Consider the following 24584-nt stretch of genomic DNA (forward strand, 5'->3'; position numbering starts at 1 on the left):
TGAGCCCCGCGACGGCTACGCGAGGGGCCGGCCGAGCGAGGGCAGGCGGGTTGCGCGGGGACCCGCGGGGGGCGCGCGAGGACGGACGGACGGGCCCCGGGCCGGCCGCGCCCGCCGCCGCGGGAGCCCGCGGTGACGTCACGGGCCGGCGCGGTCACGTGGCGCGCGCCCCGCCCCCGCCCCGCCCCGCCCCCGCCCGCCTCCGGAGCGCAGGGTCCGGCGCCGCGGCTGCTCGGAGCTCTCGGGGGACGCGCGGAGCGAGGCCCGGGCGGAGCGGCGAGCGCGCGGCGGGCAGGCCGGAGCCGAGGCGGCCGAGGAGCGCGCAGCAGCCCCCGCGGCGCCCGGGAGGCGGACCCGGCGCGGTTCCCGCAAACTTGGGCGCGCTCGGGCCAGGGCGCCCGCGGCCGCAGCGATGAAGATGGGCGCGCCCTGGACGCGGTTCTACTCCAACAGCTGCTGCCTCTGCTGCCATGTCCGCACCGGCACCATCCTGCTCGGCGTGTGGTACCTGGTGAGCGCGGAGGGCCCGGGGGCGCGGGGCGCACCTGCCGGGGGCGCACCGGCCGGGGAGGAGGCGCCGGCGCGGGACCCGGCCCCGGCCCGCGCCCCCGCCGCGCTTTCAGGGCCGCAAGTTGGCTCCCGGTTCGGCCTTCGGTTGGATGACGCGGGCGCTAATCCGCCTAAAGTTATATTATTAGAAACTTAATTCTCCGCGCGAGCTGGTCCGCGGTCGCCCCGGGCCGGCCAGCCTGCGGCGGGTGGGGGCGCCGGGGGGGGGGCCGGGGCGCGCCCCTGAGCCCCGCGGCCGCGGTTTCTGCCGAAAGCGCACTCGGTGGCCCGGGAGCGCCGCGCGTCGGAGGAGCCCGCGCCCTCCCCGCCCTGCCTCCCCGGCGCCCGGGGGGCTCCGCGTGCCGGCCGGTCCCGGCGGTGCCCTGGGGGACCGGGCGCCTTTTGCCCCCCGGCGCGCCCGCGCTCTGCCCCAGGGGGCCGCGGGCTGCGCGCCCTCGGGTCCCGAGATGGGATGGTTGGGGGCTCCTGCCGCACCCTGACGGGTTCCCGCACACCTTCCCCGCAGCGCCCTTCTTTCAGGAGGGGATTTGCTTGCACTGCCTGCCCTCCGGTCGGCCCGGGGGAAGCCATTTTACACCCACCGTCCTGCTGCTCGACAGGTGCTCCCTGTACCTTTCTTATCAGGCCGCAGGCAGGTCTGGTTTTCCCCCGAAGGTGGGGACTCACTGGCCTGGGAGCGGCGGTCCCGGGGGGCAGCGAGGGCGCCGCGCCCCGCCCCGCGCCTGCTGCAGGTGGGCCGTGCGCCCCGCCCGGTGCCTGCTGCGGGTGGGCCGTGCGCCCCGCCCGGTGCCTGCTGCGGGTGGGCCGTTGCCCCGCCCGGTGCCTGCTGCGGGTGGGCCGTGCGCCCCGCCCGGTGCCTGCTGCGGGTGGGCCGTTGCCCCGCCCGGTGCCTGCTGCGGATCGGCCGTGCGCCCTGCCCGGTGCCTGCTGCGGGTCGGCCGTGCGCCCTGGACCGCGCCGCCGGGGGCTGGGTCCTTTGCGTTTCCAGCTCCGGCACCACGGTGGAGGGTTACACCTGCGCCTGTTTCAGTGCCTAATGCGACTGCACCACGAGGACATGCTTATTAAAATGGGAGTGAGCGAGCACGTGCAGCGTCGCGGGAATACACTTTTCCTGCTTATCAGAGTTTTGCGTGGATTCTTAGACTTTATGTCAGCTGTGTAGCCATTTCAAGCAAAACATTTCCCCCCCCCAGGCATTTGGTCTCAGGGCTATTTATAGTTTCAGCTTTCCTTCAGTCAGTGCCTAGCCCAGGGCACACAATAGACATTTTTGGCCTTGAAAGGTTTCAAGCAGATCTTTGGAATGTGCGGGTTACTGTCGTTCAGTGGGGATGCAGATGGAACCTCCGCGTCTCGCTCGGCCCTGACTTGGCTAAGAAACCGGGACATCCTTTCCAGAAACTTAAAATTACTGTAGAACAAAAGGGAATAGTAGGTGACTTCAGACTGTTCCGTGCTTTTATTGATGATCAGGACACTGTTTTGTACAAATGACTCGTGTCCTCCTTGAGAACACAAATCTGCAGACTGGCAAGTGCATCGGTGAATGTGACTTGTAAAATCTAGGGCACTGCATTGGGCAGACTGCTGCGTGATGCGCAGGAAAGATAAATCTGCTGGAGCCCCACTGCTGGCCGCAGGCCAACCAGACAGAACCCGCCTGGGGAGAGGAGAGGACTCCCAGTGCTTCCTCTACCCCTGGATCGGGCTCCTCGTGGAAAGTAGTTATTGGGGTGCATGTTTTGGCATTTGGAAATGTATGGCCTTTTGAAAGATCATTGGAAAACTTTCCAGCAGATATAGGAAAGGCTGCATTACGTAAACCTAATTCATGGGAAACCTGGCTTTAAGTACTGGTAATTTTTATTAAAAGTATTTTTTATTTCATAAAAAATTTAGACTTTTTTTTAAACAGTGAGTTTCTCTCATACCTTTCCATATAAGTTGGTCATCCAAAACTTTGATTGACATGAACAGTTTTGAGCAGGGTCACTGCAGACAAGGCACTTCTCCCTCCATCCCCCGCCCCTCTCACTTCACCAGCCAGGTGGCTGGAATGTGGTCAGTTATCAGAAAGGGGCAGAGTTTTCAGGAAAAAGGGTAGGGTGATGGATAGATGTTCAAATAAGAGTCCACTGGGAGGATTCTTTCTTAAAGTAATAAATAATTGCCAGATAGGTAAAGTGGATCGATCTTACGCATTTTCTAATTGTTATTCCCTACCTGCACCATTTATTAAAATTCAGTGTGCCAGGTACTAGTCTAGATGCTTTGCATAAGCTCAATTTTTATGAAATCCTGGCGAGGTAATTGTATTATTCCCATTTAAAAAATTGATTTGTTTGTTTGGTTTTGGAGAGGGACAGACGGACCGATGGACAGAAGGGGGGAGGGAGAGAGAGAGAAAGAAAAAAAAAGAAACATCAACATCGATGTGAGAGAAATATACCCGTCTGCTGTTGCCTCCTGGGTCAAACTGGAAACCTCAATAGGTGCTCTCACTGGGAACAACCTGTGACCTGCTAGTGCACAACCCAGGACAGTGCTCCAGCCAGCGGAGCCACACCGGCCAGGGCTCTCATTCCAGTTTTATCGATGAGGAAACAGAGGCTAAGGGAGTTTAGGTGATTTACGGAAGGTCCTATTGTTGGTTTGTAGTCTGAAGTTTTAGTTTCCCCTGTTTTACTTTTTAAAAGCTATGTGTTGTGTGTGTCTTTTGTTCTTGCCTTGGAGTGATAAAGCTTTCCTTCAGTCCAGTAACAAAGCACATTGATTTCAGGTATTTATATTAGAGATCCTTTTTTCTTTGTCTTTGCTTTATTTTTTCCCTTCTTTTATTGAGGCATCATTTACATATGGTGAAATACACAGATACTAAGTGTGCAGTCGATTGAGTTGACAAATGCATGTGCTTGTGTAACCCACACCCCTAGAGAACATCTCCAAAACCCCAGAAAGTTCCGTGTCTCTTCCCAGTTAATCATTGCCACACACATCCCCACCCCACAGGCGAGTTTTGCGTATTCATATGCGTGGGATTATACTGTATGTGTTCTTTTGTACCTTAACATAATCATTTAGGTTGGAGTAGCTTAGTACCTTGTTCCTTTTTCTTGCTGAGTATTATGTTATTGTGTGAATATATCACAATTTGCGTATCCATTTGCCAGATGATGGACAGTTGGATTGTTTCCATTTCAGGACTACTATGGATAAAGCTGCTCCAAATATTCTTGTGCGAGACCTTTGGTGGACGTAAATGTTTTTGTTTCCCTTGAGTAAATACCTAGGAGTGAGTGCTGGTCATCGGGTGGATGCATATTTAGCTGTATAAGAAACTGCCAACCAGTTTTCCAAAGCTGTTCTGCCGTTTATACTCCAACCAGTTGTATGAAGTTCCAGTCCCACTTTTTGTGGCGTTAGTCTTTCACTCGAGCCATTTCGCTGGGTGTGTAGCGGTAACTCTTGGAGACTTTAGTTTGCATTTCCTTGTGACTAATGATGAGAAAGTTTACCTTTGCTTATTGGCCAGTCATATATCCTTCTTTGTGAAGTGCTGTTTATTGTCTATTTTTATTGGGTTTTGTCTTTTTTTTATTGATTTGTAAGAACTGTCAATGTAAGAAACGTTCAAATCTGTAGAGAATTTTTATGAGTTTATTTGAGCCAAACTGAAGACAGTTGCTGGGAAGCAAAATCTCAACGGATTGAGAAAATGCTCCGGAAAATGGCAGTTTTACCACTTTTTTTATACATCAGAATTAAAGGGAAGACATAAGGGGGTTACACGAAATCCACTGGTGATAGATTAGGGAGATGGGAGAAAGGAAATCAGGGAAACCTAGGATTGGATGAAAAGTGAAATGACAGACACACAACTTCTTTTGCATAGACAGTTAACAGTCAACAATGAACACAATAACCGTAACAATGAAGGGATTTGAGGTCTCCACTCTGGTGCTTTGAGGGGTCCGGAAAAAAAGGAAATTACATTGTTATTCCAAAGGCGTGTTGTCAGGTATGTTATCCTAGATGCAGAAAGACAACAGACAATCTCAGTGAAGGTGAAGATTGGTCGTCGTCAGGGAAAAATACTGCCCTAGGACATGACTACCGTCGGGAACTGCTTTTAGTTAGGAAGTTTTAATTTCAGACCATCCTTGTGGTTATTTTCCGTCTCTGAGTTTGTAAGGCCACCACGCAGGCCTCCCCTGAGCTGGTCAGGTTCTGCATGTGGCCCCTTTTTTGTCCACAGAACTCTTCATGTATTTTGGATGCCAGTCCTTTGTTAAATATATATTTGTGAAAATGTTCTCCCCGTGTGTGGTTTGCCCACTCATTTTGTTAATGGTATTGTTCATATAATTTCCTGGGGCCGAGAGACCAAAGAAAGAGGCCGACCACTCCAGGTAGCGCCAGGAGGTTATTTAAGGGAACTTACGTAGCCGGTGCCCTGGACAGCTGCAAGACGGCATGGACATCCTCCGTACCGCATGGCAGTCACTGAGGAATTGTGTAGAACAGGGCAGGGTGGAGTTCTAATAAATGTACAACTTCCATTTTGCTGCTATATCTTTTTTCCTCACAATATGTAACCTAGAGACTGCCCTTTGAGTAATAGCTTCTGCAACTAAAAATCTTGGTTGTCATTATAATCTAACTCAAAGGACTAGCAGAGTGGCTCATTTTTATGCTGTTGTTTCCTTGGACTGTCTCTTAACACTTAATTCTTAGTCACTTAGTCTGATACTCTAGAATGATTTGTGCTGTAATCTTTGTTTCTCAGTCTCTTACTTTTCTGTTGTTAAAAAAAGTCATCTCCCTGTGCAGTGTTTCAGCTGCCACCCCCTTTCCTTGACTGGCATAGACACGAGCATATCAGAATTCCTTTCCACGCGGGGTGGAACCCCCTTCCCCACTAGACCGTAGGGGGCTACCTCGAGGGGTTTGCCATAATACGTATGTGATGTTTAGTCCAGTTCTAGGTGTATATTTGTTGCCTAATAGATAATTTTTGAATAATTTAATTATTGAATGTACTTGGCTGTTGACGTGTGTTTGTTTACCCCTGACTACTAATCAATCCTTGGGGGCAAGGACCGTGTCTTATTCATCTTGGGGTAACCCAGTTAGTAAGTAGAGTGTTGGACACGGAGTCGTGAACTAATTTAGTCAATTTCTTAGGCAAACAGGATTTTATGGTCTCATCTATCTTTTCTGGAAATCGGCAAATTCCCCAGGGGTATTCCTGCCTTCTCCTGGATCTTGGCCCAGTCGTGCTTCTCTTCCTTGTTAGCTCTCTAAAGCCTTCTCAGACATTTGTTTATATATTGTCCAGATTTCCTAGTTGTCCTCAGCGAACCTAGTTCACCATTATTGGAAGTGACAGATCCCTTAATTATTATTATTCTGTTTTACTCTGATATTTCTCCCCTGTTATACCTATTTCCAAGTTTTGACTTGAATGCCAGCCAGATTTGTTATTGGGTCATACTCGTATTAGTTAATTGTTTCTCTTTAGAGAATCAGGTTTAATACTGATATGCTGTAACATATTTCATGTTAAAACAGTTTTGAAATTTTTGAAGCTTTAAATACTTTTTCCTGACTCTAAAAGCAGTTGGACACTGGGAAATACAAAAAGGTATAATAACATTTTTAGATTACAGGGTTTTTTGTTTTGTTTTTTTAATCTTCACCCAAGGATATTTTTCCTTTTTTTTTTTTTTTAAGAGAGTGGAAGGGAGGTAGGAGGGGGAGAGAGAGAGACATATTGATTGGTTGCCTCCCACCTGCAACCAAGGTAGATGCCCTTGACCAGGAATCATACCCGTGACCCTTCGGTCTGCAGGCCGATGCTCTAACCACTGAGCCCAACCAGCCAGGACTAGACTGCAGTTTTCATTTAACATCAAACTGTGAACATATTCTTATCATTAATATTTTTTGAGTATGATTTTTTTAATGCTTAGTTAGGATTCTGTTACTTGGTTGAAACATTTTTCAGCCATTCTCCTACTTTTGTCTTAAGTTTTCGTAATAGATAAGTCAGCAGCAGCCCTTTTTGGACACAGCTTTCTGCGCCAGTTTTTGATTATTGCGTCATTACTCTCCATGGGTTTGAATATTCTTAAGTTTCTCTTACTGAGGCTTTGAAAAAGTGATAATTACATTTTACATTTTCAGTTGTTTACATTCAAGCTGCGAGTCTCACTGTTCCTTTAGGATCTGATATGACAAGGGTGAGGAGCACTTTGGATTCCTGGAGAATGTACAAGGGACTAAATACCACTTAAGTGGTTGGAAAGAAGTTGGATTTGTTTACATGTGGAAGTAATCATTGTCAAGAGCAAGGAAAAAACATGTGACACCCCAGGAACACTTTGTAAATAGAATAGGAACAGTTTGTACACAACCTACCAAAACAGACGAAGAAAGGTCCAAATGTGAGCGAGCGTTGACTGAATGAGAAAATAAATATGCCCTCTCTTGCTTTGACGGTTAGATTAGCTGTGGCCATTACGTAATCTGCTCCTGGCAGGTCTTACCATCATCTTGCTTCTCATTTGTGGTGATATTTCATTCTTAGTCAGAGTGGCTGATTGGGTGATTTTCATGTTCTCTCTTTGAGAGATCTCCAGTACTCATCATTGAAGTATTTCTTACCCAATGTTTGTGGGGCTCTGGCCTGTATTTGACCCTCTCCATCTGACCGTGTTTAGTTGTTACCATGGCTAGTCCTGTCCCTCACTTCTTTGCACAGACCCAGGTCCTCATGGATCACCCTGTCACCCTGCAGCATTCGCACCATCCGTAGTGTACCAAATTCCATCCAGTTGGGATTTTACATAATTATACAGTAAATATGTGTCAACGCACGCCTTCTATTATGAAATACTCTGATTAAAAGAGCACAAGGGTGAGTCATCTGTGCCGTGTAATGACCTTGCCATCACATCTTCGTTTTATATCTGTCTTCTTTCTCTGGACTGTGTCATGAAGAGCAGGGGCGCCTGGAAGGGGACTTGGCCCCAGGACTATGGTCTGTGGCTTGTGAGCACAGAGACGGGCTATCGGGCTAGAGGTACAGGAGGTGATGACAGTTACTGGACCAACAAGGGTACAGCCAAGTAAGTATAGGAACCGGGACCCACTCTGGAGTAAGAAGAACACACCAAACCAGTAGCCAGAACAGCGTTGTCAGGAATGATGTGACGCGTTCAGAGACTGGGCAGGAGAGAGCAGGAATGCACACACGACTAGGTATCAGTCAGGCTGTCAGAATGAGAGTAGGCCATCAGGAAAACCGGGCAGGTCTGGGTACCAGAGGTAGAATACAGAGAGGGTTAGAGGCCAGATGGACTTGGACACCGCAAGTACTTTTCAGGACACTATCTAAAATCAACCTCGTGCCCAGCTGGCATGGCTGTGTTTGAGCATCGACCTATGAACTAGGAGGTCATGGTTTGATTCCTGGTCAGGGCACATGCCCCAGTTGTGGCCTCGATCCCCGGTAGGGGGCATATAGGAGGCAGCCGATCAATGACTCTCATCATAGATGTTTCTATCTCCCTCCCTTCCTCTGTCTGAAATCAATAAAGACATATTTTTAAAAAATAAGTTATTAAGAGAAAAAATTTTTAAAATCAACCTTGTCATAGTCCTTAAGTGATCTTCCTTATTTCTGATCATGACAGATATAGCTTGTCACCTGGGCTTGAAATCTCAGAGTCCTGTTTGCTTCCCTTTATCTTTGCATGGTTTGGGTTCAAACCATGGCTCTTGCACACATAGGACCTAAGATAAAGTCACTTAACCTCTCAAACTAGCTCGTAAGATGACAATCTTACAGGGTTAGCATGGAAATTGGAGGTGAGTGGTTACCACCCTTACTGGCTTTCAGACAGACTATTGCAGTGGTCTCCAGATCGGTTTCCTGCATCCAGCTGAGCCTCCCCACCTCCTCCAGCTTGAACTCCCTAATGGCATAGCTCTGATTGTGTCAGATCCACCTCAGAAACTTTTTGGGCATCTTCATTACCTCGAATAAAGCCCCCAGTTCCTATCCTGGTGTTGAGGACCCTCTAGCGCCTGGTGCGGTCTGCATTTCCAGTTTCACCCCTAACACCTCCCTCCCTATGCCGTGTTTCAACCAAATTGAACTACTTGCTGTTTTTAGTACAGGCTCCTGTCCCAGTGGCCTTACTCATGTTTGAACTTCTTTACCACGCCTCTGAGGTTCTAAAACCTTCTTGTCTTTCCCGTCCCTGTCCAGATGCTGCCATAGTTGCACCTCCCAGCACCCGTCTCAGCCTCAGGCTTCAGTAACATCTTCCTCTGCACTTTCGGTCCATCTCTGAATTTTTGTCCTGCTTACTGCTTGATGCTTTGTGTTGTTTGGAGCCATGACTTGTTTAAGTTCATGTTCTACGTCCTGAGTTTCTTCCTAAACACTTATTAGCAAGTGTTAATGGGCAATCAGTAAACTTATTATGACAAGTGAGCCAGGCGACGGGATCAGAAGAAGCTGATTGAGCGGCGACGGGTCCATTGGAACTGAAGGGACAGGAAAGCAGCTGCATAACACTGGCCCAGGATGTCTGGGACCCAGGCAGCTTTCTGATGCCAGCCAGGAGCTTCTACATGGTTCTTGTTAAGGTGTGAAGAGATGAGGGAACTGCCCTGGCCGGGTAGCTCAGTTGGCGAGAGTGCCGTCCCAATATGCCAAGGTTGGCGGTTCCGCCCCTGGTCAGGGCACATACAAGAATCACCCGGTGAATGCATGAGCAGGTGCGCCAGCAAATCAGTGGAAGAAAGGTAAGGGAACTAATTCGAGTGGCTGTTGCGTGCCGGTCACCCTGCCAGGTTTGTTTCCATAATTGACACATTTGAATGCCAGTCAGATCGCAGTCCTTCTTAATATCCTCCCCTGGTGTCTCGTTACACGTACGCAGTCCAGCGCCCCGCCTCGCTGCCCGATCCCGCGTCTGGGCCTTATTTCTGAAACCAGACATACCCACACCTACCGCACCACCTCCTCCCCTTTCTCTCTCCTCTTACCCTCCCTGCTCCACTCCTCTGTGAGGGCACAGCCCCTGAACCCCAAATGTCTGCCTTGCCTTTCAGCCTTAAAACTGACCTCATTATGATAACAAGAACAAATACACTGCCTTTGTGTGGTGCTTTACTTTTTCAGAACAGGTTTTAAGGTCATTTCATCTCATCTTATTTCAGTCCATAATCCTTGGACTAGAATGAAATGCCCAGAAAATTTGACAATCAATCAAAGAACATCTATGCCAGATATCACATCCAGTTGGGCCAGCTTGTACCTCCCAGTAAGCCTTAGATATGTTCTGAAAAGTTTTATTTAGAGTTTTGCTAATCACACTGTCTTTAAAATGTGCTATGAAGTTTTTTGGGTCTTTGGAGTGAAACAGGAAACATGCAGTTCTAATAAAGACTGTGAGAAGGTGATTGGTGGAGAGGAATATGGGGGAGTTTGCTTTTCACTTTTTATCAGAAGAAGGGAGAGGGAGAGAGAGAGAAACATCAGTGATGAGAGTCGTTGATCGGCTGCCTCCTGCACGCCCCCTATTGGGGATCAAGCCCGCAACCCGGGCCTGTGCCCTGACCAGAAATCAAACCAGTGACCTCTTGGTTCATAGGTCGATGCTCAACCACTGAGCCATGCTGGCAGGGCCCTCAAAAATTTTTTTTAACCACATGCTTCTAGTATCTATTTAAATTAGTTATATATGTATACCCTGGGAAATTGCTATTCTCGTTTTTGTAATTATTTTTTTCCAAAAGCAGTTAGACCATGTTAGGCAATTTGGAGCATAGAAGAAGAAAATAAAATCATTCCAAATCCTACAGTAACGCTGACCATTTGGGGTTGCCCTTTGAAAATGGATTCCAGAGGGGACATTTTGTAAAACGAATGACCTGACTGTTTGAACCACTTCTGTAAATTAGTTCCAAATATGATTTTTATAGTAGGGAATTCTGTAGTTAGTCAAAGAATTTTCTTCATGTCTGAAGATTATTCATCTTTTCATTTTGACCGGAATGAAACCTAGAGGTCTGTCATGAGTTTCTAAACCCAGAAATAAGGAGAAATAACAACCCATTCCCAGCTCAAGCCTCAGTCCTAGAAGCCCATCGCGGTTGGTACGTGTGCAGAGTATGCAGCAAGGGCCGTTAGGGAGAATGAAGGAAATAGAAATGCAGAAGGTGAATGGTCATAATTTTGCTGTTGGGCCCGGCTGGCATCGCTCAGAGGTTGAGCATCGACCTAGGATCCAGGAGGTTGCGGTTCGGTTCCAGGTCAGGGCACATGCCGGGGTGGCGGGCTCGATCCCTAATAGGGGGCATGCTGGAGGCAGCCGATCAATGACTCGTCATTGATGTTTCTATCTCTCTCTCTTTGTAATCAATAAAAAAATATTTAAAAAAATTTGCAGTTGGTTGGATGGAGGGGGTAAGGAAGATGGTAAACCCAAAGATAATCAGATTTCAAAAGTGGCAGGCGACTTAAAGAGATTAGGTTTTGGAATTGAAATTCCTGGGTTCAAATCTTATTTCTACAATTTGTTCGCTGCCTGATCTTGGGCAATGTTCTTAACCCCTGAGCCTCAGTTCTCTCATCTGTAAAGTGGGATAACATAGCACCTACTTCATTAGGCTGTTGCAGAACTTAAGAGAGAAGATCCACATAAAGCACTTAGCATCGTGCCTGAGTGTTTTCCATGTTTAATCATTCATTAATGGTGATGCTATTTTTTAAGATAGGGAACAGAAAAAGCAGCTCAGAGGTGAGAGATGTGAAGGAAGACAATTTCATCTCCTATTAGCTGAGTCTGAAGTGCCCAAGGGAAATGCATTCAGCAGTGCCCGGGAGACCGATGTGGGCCTCGGACAGAAAGGGGCTTGTGTCTGCTGCTGCAGGATTAAGGATCCTGGCTCTGCCACTGAACTTGGCACTCGTTTTCTGACCCTGTTACGTGGATGGTCTCAAAGCTCTGTCTGAACTTGTGGAAAATGTTTTATTACCTGCAAAACTTGCAGGTGCTCAGCGTGTACGTGGCTACGTGCTGGAGAGTTTTTGTGCTTTTCCAGCCACTGGCTGCTGCGTGTGTTTGTGCTGGTGGTTCCCTGCTCCGGGACGCTAGCTGAGGGGGCCTGAGGTGAAATCCAGCTATCATCTGGGCGCCAAGCCACGTGCCCTTGGCTGCATCCGAATGGGCTGGCCGTGGTTCTGCCCTGGGAATGTTCGCCTGCCCCCCGACGGGTGGGGCTTACTGTTGACAGTTAAGTCTCTGTTGAAGTGAAATTCCATGTGGCCCATAGAATTTTCTTCTGTAGGGACTACATGCTGGGTATGTTACTTACACTGTCGTTCTTGTTCCGTGCAGATCATCAATGCTGTGGTGCTGTTGATTCTGTTGAGCGCCCTGGCTGATCCAGATCAGCATCACTTCTCAAGTTCTGAACTGGGAGGCGACTTTGAGTTCATGGATGATGCTAGTAAGTACATCAGATGGCACTTGTAGATCTTTTGGTATTTTCAGGGCCAGGGAATCTGGCTTCCAGTTCTTGCTATTAAATTACAAAGATTGATTCACGGGCCCATTTGAACTGATGAATTTAACTTCCCATCATTACAGATCAGACCAACAAGTATTTATGTGCTGTCCTCTGTTCTAAGTGCAAGAGTCTAAGATTTTTCCCCCCCTTTTGCACCTTACGTTAACCTGTCCATTTTAAAAATTGCTGTGTCATAGTCTTTTTAACCTGGACTTTTGGTCTTTCCGGGAGGAGGGTGAGTGAATGACAGGAAGGAAGGTCAGAAGGATAACTCATGTCCTATGGTGTCTTCTATTGGTGATCGTTCTTCATTCTAGAAACTATGTTGGTCGTTATTTGATGGATTTGGGGCCTTTTTCTGATAAGTAGAAACATAAGCCAGGCACCCAGCTCAAAGGTCACAGAGATCTGAATATTTTATAATTATAGTCATGCCCTGTCCCTGCTAACTGAAAAGGGGCCGACTGTGTATCATCCCCAACAAAAAGTCGTACAAGTTTATTTCTCACTGGCTTTGGAGAACTTTAAATACATTGGAAAAAATATTGGTGGGGCAAAGTAAGGGGGAGAGTGGTTCACTATGCACTTTTAGAGACGAAGTATTTGTTGATCTTAAACAAATAGATAGCCAGCTATTTCTCCAGCAAGATGTTTTTTTTCCAGAACAACAAAGAATTGCAATTCAGGACATGGAGTCGATACTAAATCTATGCTTTACCGTCAACTTGTCTAGGAAATCCCATTGTATGTTTGTGACTGTGTTAAATTTATCAATTATCTTAGGCAGAAATGATATATTTTCATGTTGTATTTTGTCTGGTTACATCTTTTTTAATGGTTTTATTGAGGTATAGTTTATATACCTTAAATATTACCCATTTAAAATGCACAATTCAGTGATTTTTCATAAATTTACAGAGATGTGCAACTTTTAAAAAATATCTAATTACAACTTATTCCTTTCCACTTATGCAAATCTTCTTGAGTGCTCCTTAATAGTCTTTCCAAAATTTTCCATATAGATCATGCATGTTTTTTATTAAATTTATTTTATTTCCTTCTCTTCAGGTCTAGTCGCACATCTCGTTTCTCCAGTGAACTAATAACAAAAATATAAATGCTGTTTATTGTTTTTTTTTTTCCCTTTTATTATATAATCAATCTTTGTGAGACTTGATTATAGTTGTCACTATAAATCTCTCAATATAAAAGTGTGGCTGGCAGGAGGTAATTTCCATATTTTAGAAAGTGAGAAGTTAAGAGAGAGTTTCTGAGATTGACATGTAAATATGTTACTTAGTTAACTAATCCTGCATAACTTTTTATAGCTTATTTTAAACCTTTAGGCTCTACAACATGGATGAACCTTGAAAATATTATACTGAGTTAAAGAAACCCGACACAAAAGGCCACATACTGTATGATTCCATTTATATGAAATGTCTCTGAGGTAAATCCATAGAGACAGAAAGATTAGTGGTTGCCAGGGGCTGGAGGGAGTGGCGGTTGGGGAGTGTCTGCTAAGGATCTGGGTGTTTTGGGGGTTTTTATTTGTTTTTTTAGAATGAAAATATCCTGGAATTAGTGGTGAAGGCTGTGCAACTTTATAAATATACTAAAAGAAACCAGTGAATTGTACATTTTTAAAAGGGTGAATTTTATGGCATGCGAATTCTGTCTCATTAGAAAATAATTTTATGAGGGAAAATAAGACCCAGCACAAATAACAAAGGACATATGTCAAATATGTCCTTTGATAAAATCTTTATTGTCCTCTTGGCTGAAAATAATATTGTGTCCTCTGAAGTCCCCTAGCTCTTCCTCTCTTGTTGAAATTTTCTTTCCCTCCTCCCAATAGATGCTAAGCATCTGAGAACAGGTTGAGGAACCTTCATTTTCTTAGAGATGGCACATGGTCTTGCTTGCCATGCCTGCATTTCTGCCCTAGAATGTACTCCCACCCTGTGCTTCTGTTTGTAAACCTCCTGCTGAATATGTTGAGGATACAGAGAGGATGGCCCTAAGACTGGGATACTTTCCTTTGAGACATGACCTGTAGGAAGTGGCAGCCAGGCTGCTTCACGGTCACTATTCAACACTTAAGTAGAAACAGCACGAACAGGAGGAAGAGCCAGAGGTTGGAATCGTAAGAGCAGGATTAGTCATTGTTCAGCCTTTTGTGCAAACCCTCAGCGAGTTACATAACCTCAGCCCCAGTTTCATAATCTGTTCGTGGGAACAGCATCTGCCGCAGAGTTGGGGAGACTAATGAGATGCCTGCGAGATGCCCCGGAGACGACAGCAGACGCCTGCCTGCGTAGCTTTTTGTGCCCTCTTAGTAGGTGGTCACCCTGCCCATTACTTTTAGAAACCCAGTCATCAACCCAGGCACACCATACTTTTAACCAGAATCTCCTAAAGATGCAGTAACGACCTCTCGAATAAATGCTCAGTTAGTACCTCCTGGGCTACAGGTGTTGTTCTAGATCAGCATGTTCAATAGCAAAATAATATAAGCACGGATGTATTTTAAATTTTCTAGTATCTGCGTTAAAGAAGGTAAAAGGAAACAGGTGAGATTCATGATATATCTTATTTAGCTCAGTATATCCAAAATATTATGTCTGCATGTAATCAGTGTATTATTAATGAGATATTTGACATTCTTTTTTTGTAATAAGTCCTTGAAATCTGGAGTGTATTTCACTCTTACAGCACATCTCAATTCAGATTGACCTCATTTCAAGTGCTTGGTGTCCACATGTGGCTAGTAGCTGCTGTGTTGGCTCTCTGTCCCCTCCTCAGTGTTGAGGTTGTAGTTGTGAACAAGATGGACAAAGTCCTTTCCCTCCCAAGGTTCCTCTAGCAGAGGGAGCTGGAAAATACACAACACATGTGAGTAAGATAATCGTGATGTACGCCAGAAACAAAATGCAGTAGTGACATGGGAGTGCCTGGGAGGGAGGCTCCCTCGGAGGTGTTGACGTGGAGCTGAGACCTGCGTGGCTCAAGGGCAGAGCTAGTTCTGTGGAAATAGGAGTGATGTTTCTTCTAGTCAGTACCCCAAGGCGAGGCAGTTGCCCCAAGGCGAGGCGAGCTCGCTGTGTTTAATGAGCCACGTGGTACATATGGCTGGGTTATAGTGAGAAGAGTGTGGGCTGAGGTCCGACGAGATGGGAGGAGGAGACCTGCTTTGGAATAAGCAGAGACGTGAAGGCCATGACAAGAAACGGAGATTTTATATTAAATGAGATGGGAAGGCAGTGGAGGGTTTCAGCAGGAGCATGAGACACATACGAGTTTATAAAATACAAGTTAGACACCTATATGTTAAAAAATACCTATTATATAGATATAATTCAGTGGACCACATGACCAACTTTTTAAAATATCTGTAACCAATATCTCTTTTGCACTTTTGAAATAAACTTATGTGTAAATCAATCTCTTATCTATAGGCATTTATATGAATTAGGAAGAACATCTTCTGAGCACTTCCCTTAACTCATCTCCTCAAATTCCAAAAGATCTCTGGTGCTTTGCTTAGTATGAAGTTCTCACTTATAATTGGTTTATAAACAAAATGCCTTTGAGGAGCGACTAAAGAAATGTGTAAACAATGGACCTACTAATTTTTTTTTAACCTTTTCAGACATGTGCATTGCGATCGCCATCTCTCTTCTCATGATCCTCATATGTGCAATGGCTACTTACGGGGCATACAAGGTAAGCAGCTCTGCAGTAAGCTGGGCTTTCAGGAGGTTCAGGCAGAAAAACCCAGTCCAGGGAGGGGATCTTGCAATGTCACCTTCCCCTAATCGGAATTAATTTTAATCAGTGAGAGGGCTTCCGGCCAGCGCCCGTTGGCTAGATGCCCTCTGAGTGCCATTGTCTCCGAGCTGCCTAACAAGAATTTGCTTGCCAGGTGTGTTCAGCCCTTCCCCAGCTACCCGTGAGTCACTCATACTCACTTCTAAACTCTAATACCTCGCCCCTCTTTTTTGGTCCAAACTGATAATATACCCAATGTCTCAATCCCCCAAGAGCATGTGTTAACATTTTGAGTTTTTCCTGTTTTAAGAAAGAAATTCTGGGCCTCTCCTCGGCCCCTTGCGTGTGTGACCTGCACAGCTGTCTGTGGGGATTCCGAGGGCGTCATTCTCGGTTTCTATAAGAACCTTGAAAGATAAATCTCTTGTTACTCTGTGTCCTGCTAGGAAAACGAGCGTAGTCTCGGAAGGGCTCGCGGAGAGTGGCCTGCCGACTCCTGTTTGCTCACCAGTCGCCGCCGTGGCCTGGTTTAATGAGCTGTCTTCCTCCAGTTCCCTTCCGTAGAAAAAGTTCCTCTGAATTAAAAGAAACCATGTTTTGTAACGTTGAACATGAACGTTAACGTCGTGTCTCTTCTCATACTTAGCAACATGCGGCCTGGATCATCCCCTTCTTCTGCTACCAGATCTTCGATTTTGCCCTCAACACCTTGGTTGCGGTCACCGTGCTTGTCTATCCGAGCTCCATTCAGGAGTACGTTCGCCAGCTGGTGCGTGGCCCCGACCGCTGCTGCAGAGGGAAACCCGGGTGGGTGGCGGGCGGAGGCGCTCGGACAGGCGCGCACACGTTTTAGTTCGTGGGTTTTCAACTTGCGTTTGACTTAGCAATTAGAGATTTATTTTTTTTTTTAGAGAGAGGAAGGGAGAGGAGAGAGAAACCTCGTCGATCGGGTGCCTCCTGCACGCCCCCAGCGGGGGATCGAGCCGACCTCCCGGTCATTGGTCGACGCTCAGCCACTGAGCCACGCCGTCTGGGCCTAGCAGCAGATTTTGATCTTCCTAAAACGGTTTCCTTTGACCTGTAGTTAGTCAGTATGGTCAGATGGTAGAACTTGATTATGTTTTCAGTGCTGTAAATACCTATTATCAAAGGTTCTGAGGGAGAAGTAGCATCACCAAAAACACTCTGTAAAAAGGACACTGTTTTAATAGGTTTCTCCCCCTGGCCCTGCACAGTCTCTTTAGAATTGTCCAGAATTTGCAAGAAATCCAAATATCAGCGGTGTTTAAAGGCTCTCCTTACTGCCTGTCAGCCTTTTGGCCTTTTGCACAGTAGGAGGGCGTGGGTATGTGTTCAGGTCTCGCTCGCGAATCTCCCTCAGGTTTTCCTTTTCGAGAGTTACTGCCTGAATTATGAAGCTAGCCTCCCTTCCACACTGCTCGGAGTAGGCTAGAAATCCTGCGGGGTCTCACTAGCCGTCTGCTCTCATGCCTCCTGCCAAGCACCTGTGGTTGGCGCCCGGGGACCGGGATCCCGAGTGATGCGTGAGGTTTGCTGACGGCGCTCTCCCTTTGCAGCCCCCTAACTTTCCCTACAAAGATGACATCTTGTCGGTGAATTCTACCTGTTTGGTCCTGATTACTCTTCTGTTTATCAGCATCATCCTGACCTTCAAGGTAAGACAAAAGGTGGTACTTACTGCCTGGGTGTTATCAGTGTGTTCAGGAAGGCCAGAGGAGCACGCAGGCTTCAGTCGCCTCGTGTTCTTGCGTTGGACGCCTCAGCTGCCTTCTGATGTCCTGACGTTCTGTCCCTTCTCTCACCTGAGGGAGAAACACCAGCCGAACCTCCACAGGCCAGGCCAGGCCAGGCTGGGGTTGTTCCAGTCTGTTAGGATGAAGGTAAATCAGTGCAGGGCTGTGCATTAGGGAGTCTATAGTGTATGCTGCAACATTCATTACAATGCTTGTAGTTTGTTTCTAAAATGCAGCAGACTCTGAACGTTGTTCAACAGTCTATTATGTCAACTTATCATTACTTAATAAATTACTTACTGTCGGCCATTGAGATAGTTTCTGCTCTTTCAGTTGTGAATATTGCTGCAGGGAATAAATTTAAATGCCTCTTTTGTATAGTTTGGCGTTCCTCAGGATACAGGTCTTCGCCGCGGGTCTGCATAATTTGAAGGCTTTTGTGATAGGTTGTCACCTTGATCTCCACGGAAGCGGAGTGACAGCTCCCAGGCAGCAGTGTTTCCTCTCCCCCCCCCCCACTGAGGGCTGCCCTTTAAACCTGGTCATGGAAACATCATCATTCACACCTGGGTGCTACCGATACGTAGAAAATTCTCAAATTATTATTGCACTTTGAACTTTTAATTCTTAAGATCATTCATAGCCTTTATTTTGACATCAGATTACCCAGTTCTTCAAAAATTCAAACGTCAGTAAGCTCGAGGAAGCTGCATTTAGGGAGAAAAGTCACTTTAAGTAGATAATATGATGACTTGAATCAAAGAAAACGGTTCGTTGAAAATCATTGGGGGCTACATTTTCCCAAGGATTGTGATAGTGCGTGTGCAGCTTAGCGGTCAAGGATTGGGGTGAATTTTAAAGTCTTTTTGGTTTAGTAGAGTCAATACGTGCACTTATAATTCATGTAAATAAAAGTTTTGTAATGCAGCCTTATCTCTGGTGATACTTGGGGTTTGAATAGGAAAGGTAACCATCTCCACCGCTTTCAGGGCTACCTGATCAGCTGCGTTTGGAACTGCTACCGATACATCAATGGCAGGAACAACTCCGACGTGCTGGTGTACGTTACCAGCAACGACACCACGGTAGGTGCCGCGTCCCTTGCGGGGAGGCCTCTCCACGTCTGCTGTGGGACAGCCTCTGAATGTTTCTAGTGGTGGCTGTGCCTTTACTGTTGTTGAAACATATCATGAGCTGCTTAGTCGTCAGAGGATTCATAGTTGAATGAAATGTTTCATTTTCCTTAAAGCGTAATAAAATCCAGATGGCTCACCTTTCAGTTTATTTGAAAAACTATTGCAGATAGAAAATATATGTACCTTTTCCCTCTTTGTGTATCTTAAACCTGAATTATTAAACCGTAGAAGATAATTCTGCATAGGGTGACTGTACTATCTCACTTGGCATGTGAAATTACACCTAGAAATGTGATATGATGGGTAGAGAAATGAGAATGGCAGTGGTTGCTATGTCTTTAAAACTTGCCCTGCATGTGGAAACCTTAGTAAAAGAACTTAGGTGATCTTTGTTCTATTACTATTAAATTTTCAAGCCTCTCAAATTGATTTGGGGAAACACATCTTCACTGAAAGAGTTCTGGAAATCATTTGCACTTTATGTAAATAATCACTTTAAACTGCCTGGCTCACAGTAAGATAAAAATGTAAGTCCTCTAGGTGTTAACCTACCTTTGCATTCAGCACGGTGCCTGGCGCTGCGCTGTGTGGATACGTGCTCCACGGTGCGGATGAGCCTGTGGGATGGGTGCTGTTGCAGGGGATAGAATGGGCAGGACAGGTAGAAGGTAAACATGAATGGCATGTGAACTCTAAACTAGACGAGAATTTTGTATTTTGCTTTTTTTTTTAAGTTCCGGTGACTTGTTCACTCTGTGCCCTTACTTAAATAATTTAACCTGTCTCTGCCGTTACTTTCTTGTGTGTAAACTGGGAATAAAACAATTTCAACGTTTATATTAAGTCTGTCGATGCAAGCTGATACTGCTGAGAACCCTGTGGGATTTCTGAGAGAAAGCATGTTATCCGTGAATAGTTCTCCTGGTGCTCACCAGGCATGTGTTGAGTTGAATCGCATGTGCTTGGGTAGTGGTGTAAGAAGAGGCTCTGCCCTGATCAGAGGCACAAAACCCGGTGCACTCAGGTGCCGAGGGGCCCTTTTCGGCATCTGCAGGATCCTGTGCACTGATTACAGTAAACACACATCGACCTCACTCCTTAAAGAATTTTGCTTGAGTCAGTCAGTCTCTCTAAATAAATAACTTCAAAATTATCCTAATTTTGATAAAGCTGCTGGCTTAGAGAAATTTTTCCTTCTGAGTTTCTGGATATTTATAAGTTTCCATTTTTCCTTTAAATCTGTACATTTATTGTCCTGCTTAATTAATGAAAAGTCTACGCAAAGTGTGAGATTTTTGAGTTTGAGGAACCAATAAAGTTACTAAACAAACGAGGTATAGCGGGACCCTACCCTGAATATCGTGATGGTGGGACTGATAAAGCTACAGTACTTATGAAGCGTCTCAGAAAGGGGAATGTCCGTATTGGGCGTGCTTTGATATCCTTTGGTGGCGGTATTTTTGCTCCTTTCTTAGGGTTGAGTGTATGTTTAAAAGAAGCGAAGTGGAAAGGCTACAAAGATCCACGTTGTACGAGAGACTTCAAATCAAAGGATATTCTGAAATCTAGAAATGTAAGAGAGGTGCTCAGAGAATTTAAGTCCCCAAAATACATCCAACGAACTTTTTAGAGGAAACTTTTTAACGGGACATCCCCAGCTCTTCTAATAATAGACCTCTTTCCTCAGAAAGGCTTCCAGCTTGGCAGCAGTTTGCGGTAACGGGGGTTGGGGACCGTGGACTAGGGCCAGCTCTGGCTGTTCACCCCGGTGTGTTGACATCAGATGCCGGGGGGTTGCTTGATGGCAGTTATTGGTCACTACCTCCTCCGTCATTCTGTATCAACTTTAGGGTGAGGGGACCGAGTTGCTGCTGATAATGTTACTGCTTTGTCAGGGTTCCCAGTGAGACTTTTTAAAATTTTTTGAAGAGTGGCATTCCTGGGAAGAAGAGAGTTACCATTTCTCATAACTCAGTTGCCTTGACAGTTCATTCCAAAATACAGGGATAGATCACCACCCGGAGTCGCAGCTTTCTGACAGTATTTAATTTAAAAACAACAACATATAATGGTATTGTGGTTATTTTGTTAAGCATACTTATATATAAGATAATTTATATATAAAATAATTTCTTAATATTATAGATATCCAGTAAGGGCTCAGATTTCCAGTTGTTTCATAAATGTCATAATTTTTCTATCAGTTTATTTACAACAATCTACGGATCAGTACAGGGGGTTGGCAAAAGTAGGTTTATAGTTGTGAGTATGTGTAAGTTTATTCTTGGAGTATTATTTACTGATTATTGTATTAACCTTCCACACGAACAACTGTCAACCTACTTTTACCTACCCTGTATGTATCTTAAGTCTCTAATTTTGCTAAAGAAGCTAGTTTGTCCTGCAGACTGGGTTTTTCTGATTGGGGTCCTTTGTGTTTCCAGTAAATTAGCTCTAGAGCTTTCTGTATTCGTATTTACTTTTTCCACTTGTTTCCAAGATCACTGCACAGTTGATTATTTGTTCTTCCACCAGGAGGCATATGCTGTCTGGCTGATTCTGTCTTTCTGGGATGTGAGCAACCATTGCTACCCAGTGTCTGGACATTGATTCTTTGGGGGCTATGTTATTATGACAGAAATGCTCTCTTTCCTTTTTTGTTTATTAGCTGGAATATTTCTGTAAGTAGAAGCTTTCCCTCCTGCATGAATCGACTGCCCAGTAGTAGTTGTGACTTGGGTAAATAGACTTGGTTTTGTCTCTGTATCTATCCGTTTTCAAAATGATGGGTTGGTCCCTCATTCTCTGGTGGTGACCAGTGAGGAGCGGGGTTGGTTGGTTGGTTTGTGTGGTTTTTGTTTTTTTGCGAGGTGTGTTCGAGGCCTATTATTAGAAGAGCTGTAGACGTCCAGCTGAAAAGTACAACTATTTTGATAAAATATTTGAGTAAGCCTAAATAAAACTTATCTACCCTTGATACCCATTTTGAAACTTTCAAAAGGGGGAAGATAACAGCTTTCTCTAAAAAGTTGGTACGTTACAGTTAATATGCTTAGAAATGCTCCGATGGTACCATTTTTGGCCATTCGGAGCCTCTTCGGCTCGGTGCCGGAACTTCGGACGTCTTTGGTGGTGACCTTGCCATCTGGCACCACAGGTGCTCTGCGCTCGCCTTGTACGTCGCCTGCCCCGGGCTCGGAAGCAGCCTTTCTCCGTGGAGCACAGCGCCCGTGTCCTGCAGACCGCGGTCTGGAGTTGAGGGTTGGAGGGCGGGTTCCTTTTTGAAGCAGAGCTCCTCATGTTTAAAGATTGTTTTAACTAGCACTAAAGGAGTTAATGTAAATGCACTGGAGGCTCCCCGAGGTCCTAAGGGGGGTTGGAATGACCGAGTTCTGCCGCTTTCCCTGTCTCCCAGCTGCATTGGGGCCTCGTGGGGTGTAGTGGGGTTTGTTGTCCTTTGTCCGGGTCTTTCTCGGGCATCTACGCGGACATGACAGCGTGTGTGTCTTTCACTTCCTGTCACATATTAGGCCAGGTGGCTTTCTCCCAGGCTGAGCAGTCTCAGGGCGAGCTGTGTGGAAAGATACTGGGGCTCTTGGTGGAAAGTAAGTGTCCTTTTTTCCCTCTGAAACAGTACATATGTTATTAGCCAGACATGTACTGTCCCAAATATGACTCAGTGAGAACAGGTAAGAGTTATTAGATATTGGAGATCATTCTGTGGGTTAATCTCTCTTCCAGTTTCCCAACCAAATCAAAGCAAAAAACCTTTGAAGGAAATGCTAAGACAAAAAGGGCACAGGCTCTTTGCATTCCTGATGCCTTAGGGTCTAAAAGAAATACCTAACTGATCATTTCATGAAGTGGTCAGGTCCAGGTAAGAGCAGTAGCTAGTGTAGTGTCTAATGGGTAGGTGTTGAAAATTTAAAATATCCTGAGGTGCTTCTTTGAGCGACTGAAGCATTTGTAGGACAAGTGTTCGAACCATCCCAGGGGTTTCGTAGCCCGGCTTTGGCCTGGATGGACTCGGAGTTGAGTTTCCCTCCCGCAGGTGAGTTGGAAGTGGCAGCACTGAATCCTTGGGCTCTTCTTAAGGGTATCTTTTTCCTGAGAAAGTTTTAATTCTCCCATTTTTATATGACTTCTGTAATGTACACATGAATCAGTTGACTGTTTAACGAGGTGGTGGAACGTGATGCTGAAGCCCATTCGTGCAGGATTTAACAGTCTGGTGCCAGTGGCCGCTGTCTCTCCGGTTATGAGCTCCCATACCCGGTGCATGCCCACACGTGTGCCGGAGGCTCGGCTTCAAAGTCAGACGTGCCGCCGCGGAGAGGAGAGCTGCTTTGCTGCAGAGAAGATGTGTTTGTGCTCAGCTCCAGCGAGGGTTTTAGGGTCCCTAGTGGAGACTCCTGCTAGATACTGGATAAAGCTCCTCATGGGGGTACACAGGCCTCCTTCCTAGTCCTGGACACACAGCCCTCAGGCCCTCCAGGCACCGTGACATCAGACACATGTGAGCAGGGTTTGAAAAGCTCCTAAAGGGCCAAAAGTCTCTTCCCATTTGCATCTTTAAAGTTTCAAAAAAATCTCTCCCTGGCCGGGTAGCTCAGTTGGTTAGTGTCATCCACATACCCCAAGGTTTTGGGTTTGATTCCTGGTCAGGGCACATAAAAGAACCAACCAGTGCAGGCATAAATGAGTGGAACAACAAATCTCTCTTTCTCTCCCTCTCCTTCCCTCCCCCTCCCTCTCTAAAATCAATAAATTTAAAAAAAAAAACACCCAACAGATCAAAAATTCTCTCATCAAAGTCTAGCCACCTGCTGGAAAATTTAAATTGGTACAGTCATGGGAAACATTTGATTGAAGTTAAACGTTGTGCACTTTACAGCACTAACCCTTGTCCTCTCTTCTCCTTAGGTGCTGTTGCCCCCCTATGACGATGCCACCGTGACTGGCGCTGCCAAGGAGCCGCCACCCCCTTATGTGTCTGCCTAAGCCTGAGAGCGGGGTGGAGCCGAGCATGAACTGGACCCTCAGACTCCAGAGCAATAGTTCTCTAATCTCACTTCTGAGACGAGCTCCCGAGCTCATTTGTTGCTGAAATGCTATAGTTTAAAATTTTTAGTGTTAAGTTGGCACCCTCCGTAGTTTTAAACGTATGCTTTAGCGAGAGCACTGTGGTAGGCTACCTGTAGGATTCCTCTGTAGGGTGCAGCGGGCTTCCCTGGGCTCCCTGGGCTCCCTGGGCGCTGAGACGTCCCAACCCTCTGGATGAACCTTGAGGCAGAGAAGTCTGGTTTTGTACGTGCCAGGCCCCAAAGTGGGGGAATTAGCCACATTTCCCCCTCTCTGTTCCCTCTGTCTCTTTCAAAAGTGTAAAATAAAAATAGAAATTGAACAATACTTAGGAGCCCTCGAGAACGGGGATGTTAATTGTGAATCATTGCTCCGGTTTGGTAAACGAGTCCATTTATGTGCATAAATAAAACAGGAGTTTCCTTAAGACTCTTTATGACATCAGTAAATTCAGTGACAGTTTGAGTTTGCTGGTCAGGGACTTTGTCCAGGGGCTAAATCGAGACCCTTCGACATTCCCTGTCAGTGAGAGAGCGGCGATCACTGCCCGCGGCTGGACACACCATGCCTGAGGCTGCGGACGGGCGTGTCTCACCCGAGTCACAGGGAGAACTGACCTGTTCGGCCCTGCATGGTACCCGGCTCCCTGTCCCCTGGTTTTCTGTCCTCACTCAGGGCC

At 46.2% G+C, this 24584-nt stretch overlaps 1 protein-coding gene across 1 annotated transcript; it reads left to right on the top strand.

The window, feature by feature from the left end:
• Positions 1-203: 203 nt before the first annotated feature.
• LAPTM4B (lysosomal protein transmembrane 4 beta) lies at positions 204-24232 on the top strand. Its single transcript, XM_081117358.1, has 7 exons — positions 204-511; positions 11991-12102; positions 15815-15888; positions 16580-16702; positions 17511-17609; positions 18677-18772; positions 23747-24232. The coding sequence occupies exons 1-7, from the start codon at positions 413-415 to the stop codon at positions 23822-23824; spliced, it is 681 nt and encodes a 226-aa protein (XP_080973484.1). The 5' UTR covers positions 204-412; the 3' UTR covers positions 23825-24232.
• Positions 24233-24584: the final 352 nt, after the last annotated feature.

The sequence above is a fragment of the Miniopterus schreibersii genome (assembly GCF_964146895.1).
Source record: "Miniopterus schreibersii genome assembly, chromosome: 17".
NCBI lineage: Eukaryota > Metazoa > Chordata > Mammalia > Chiroptera > Miniopteridae > Miniopterus > Miniopterus schreibersii.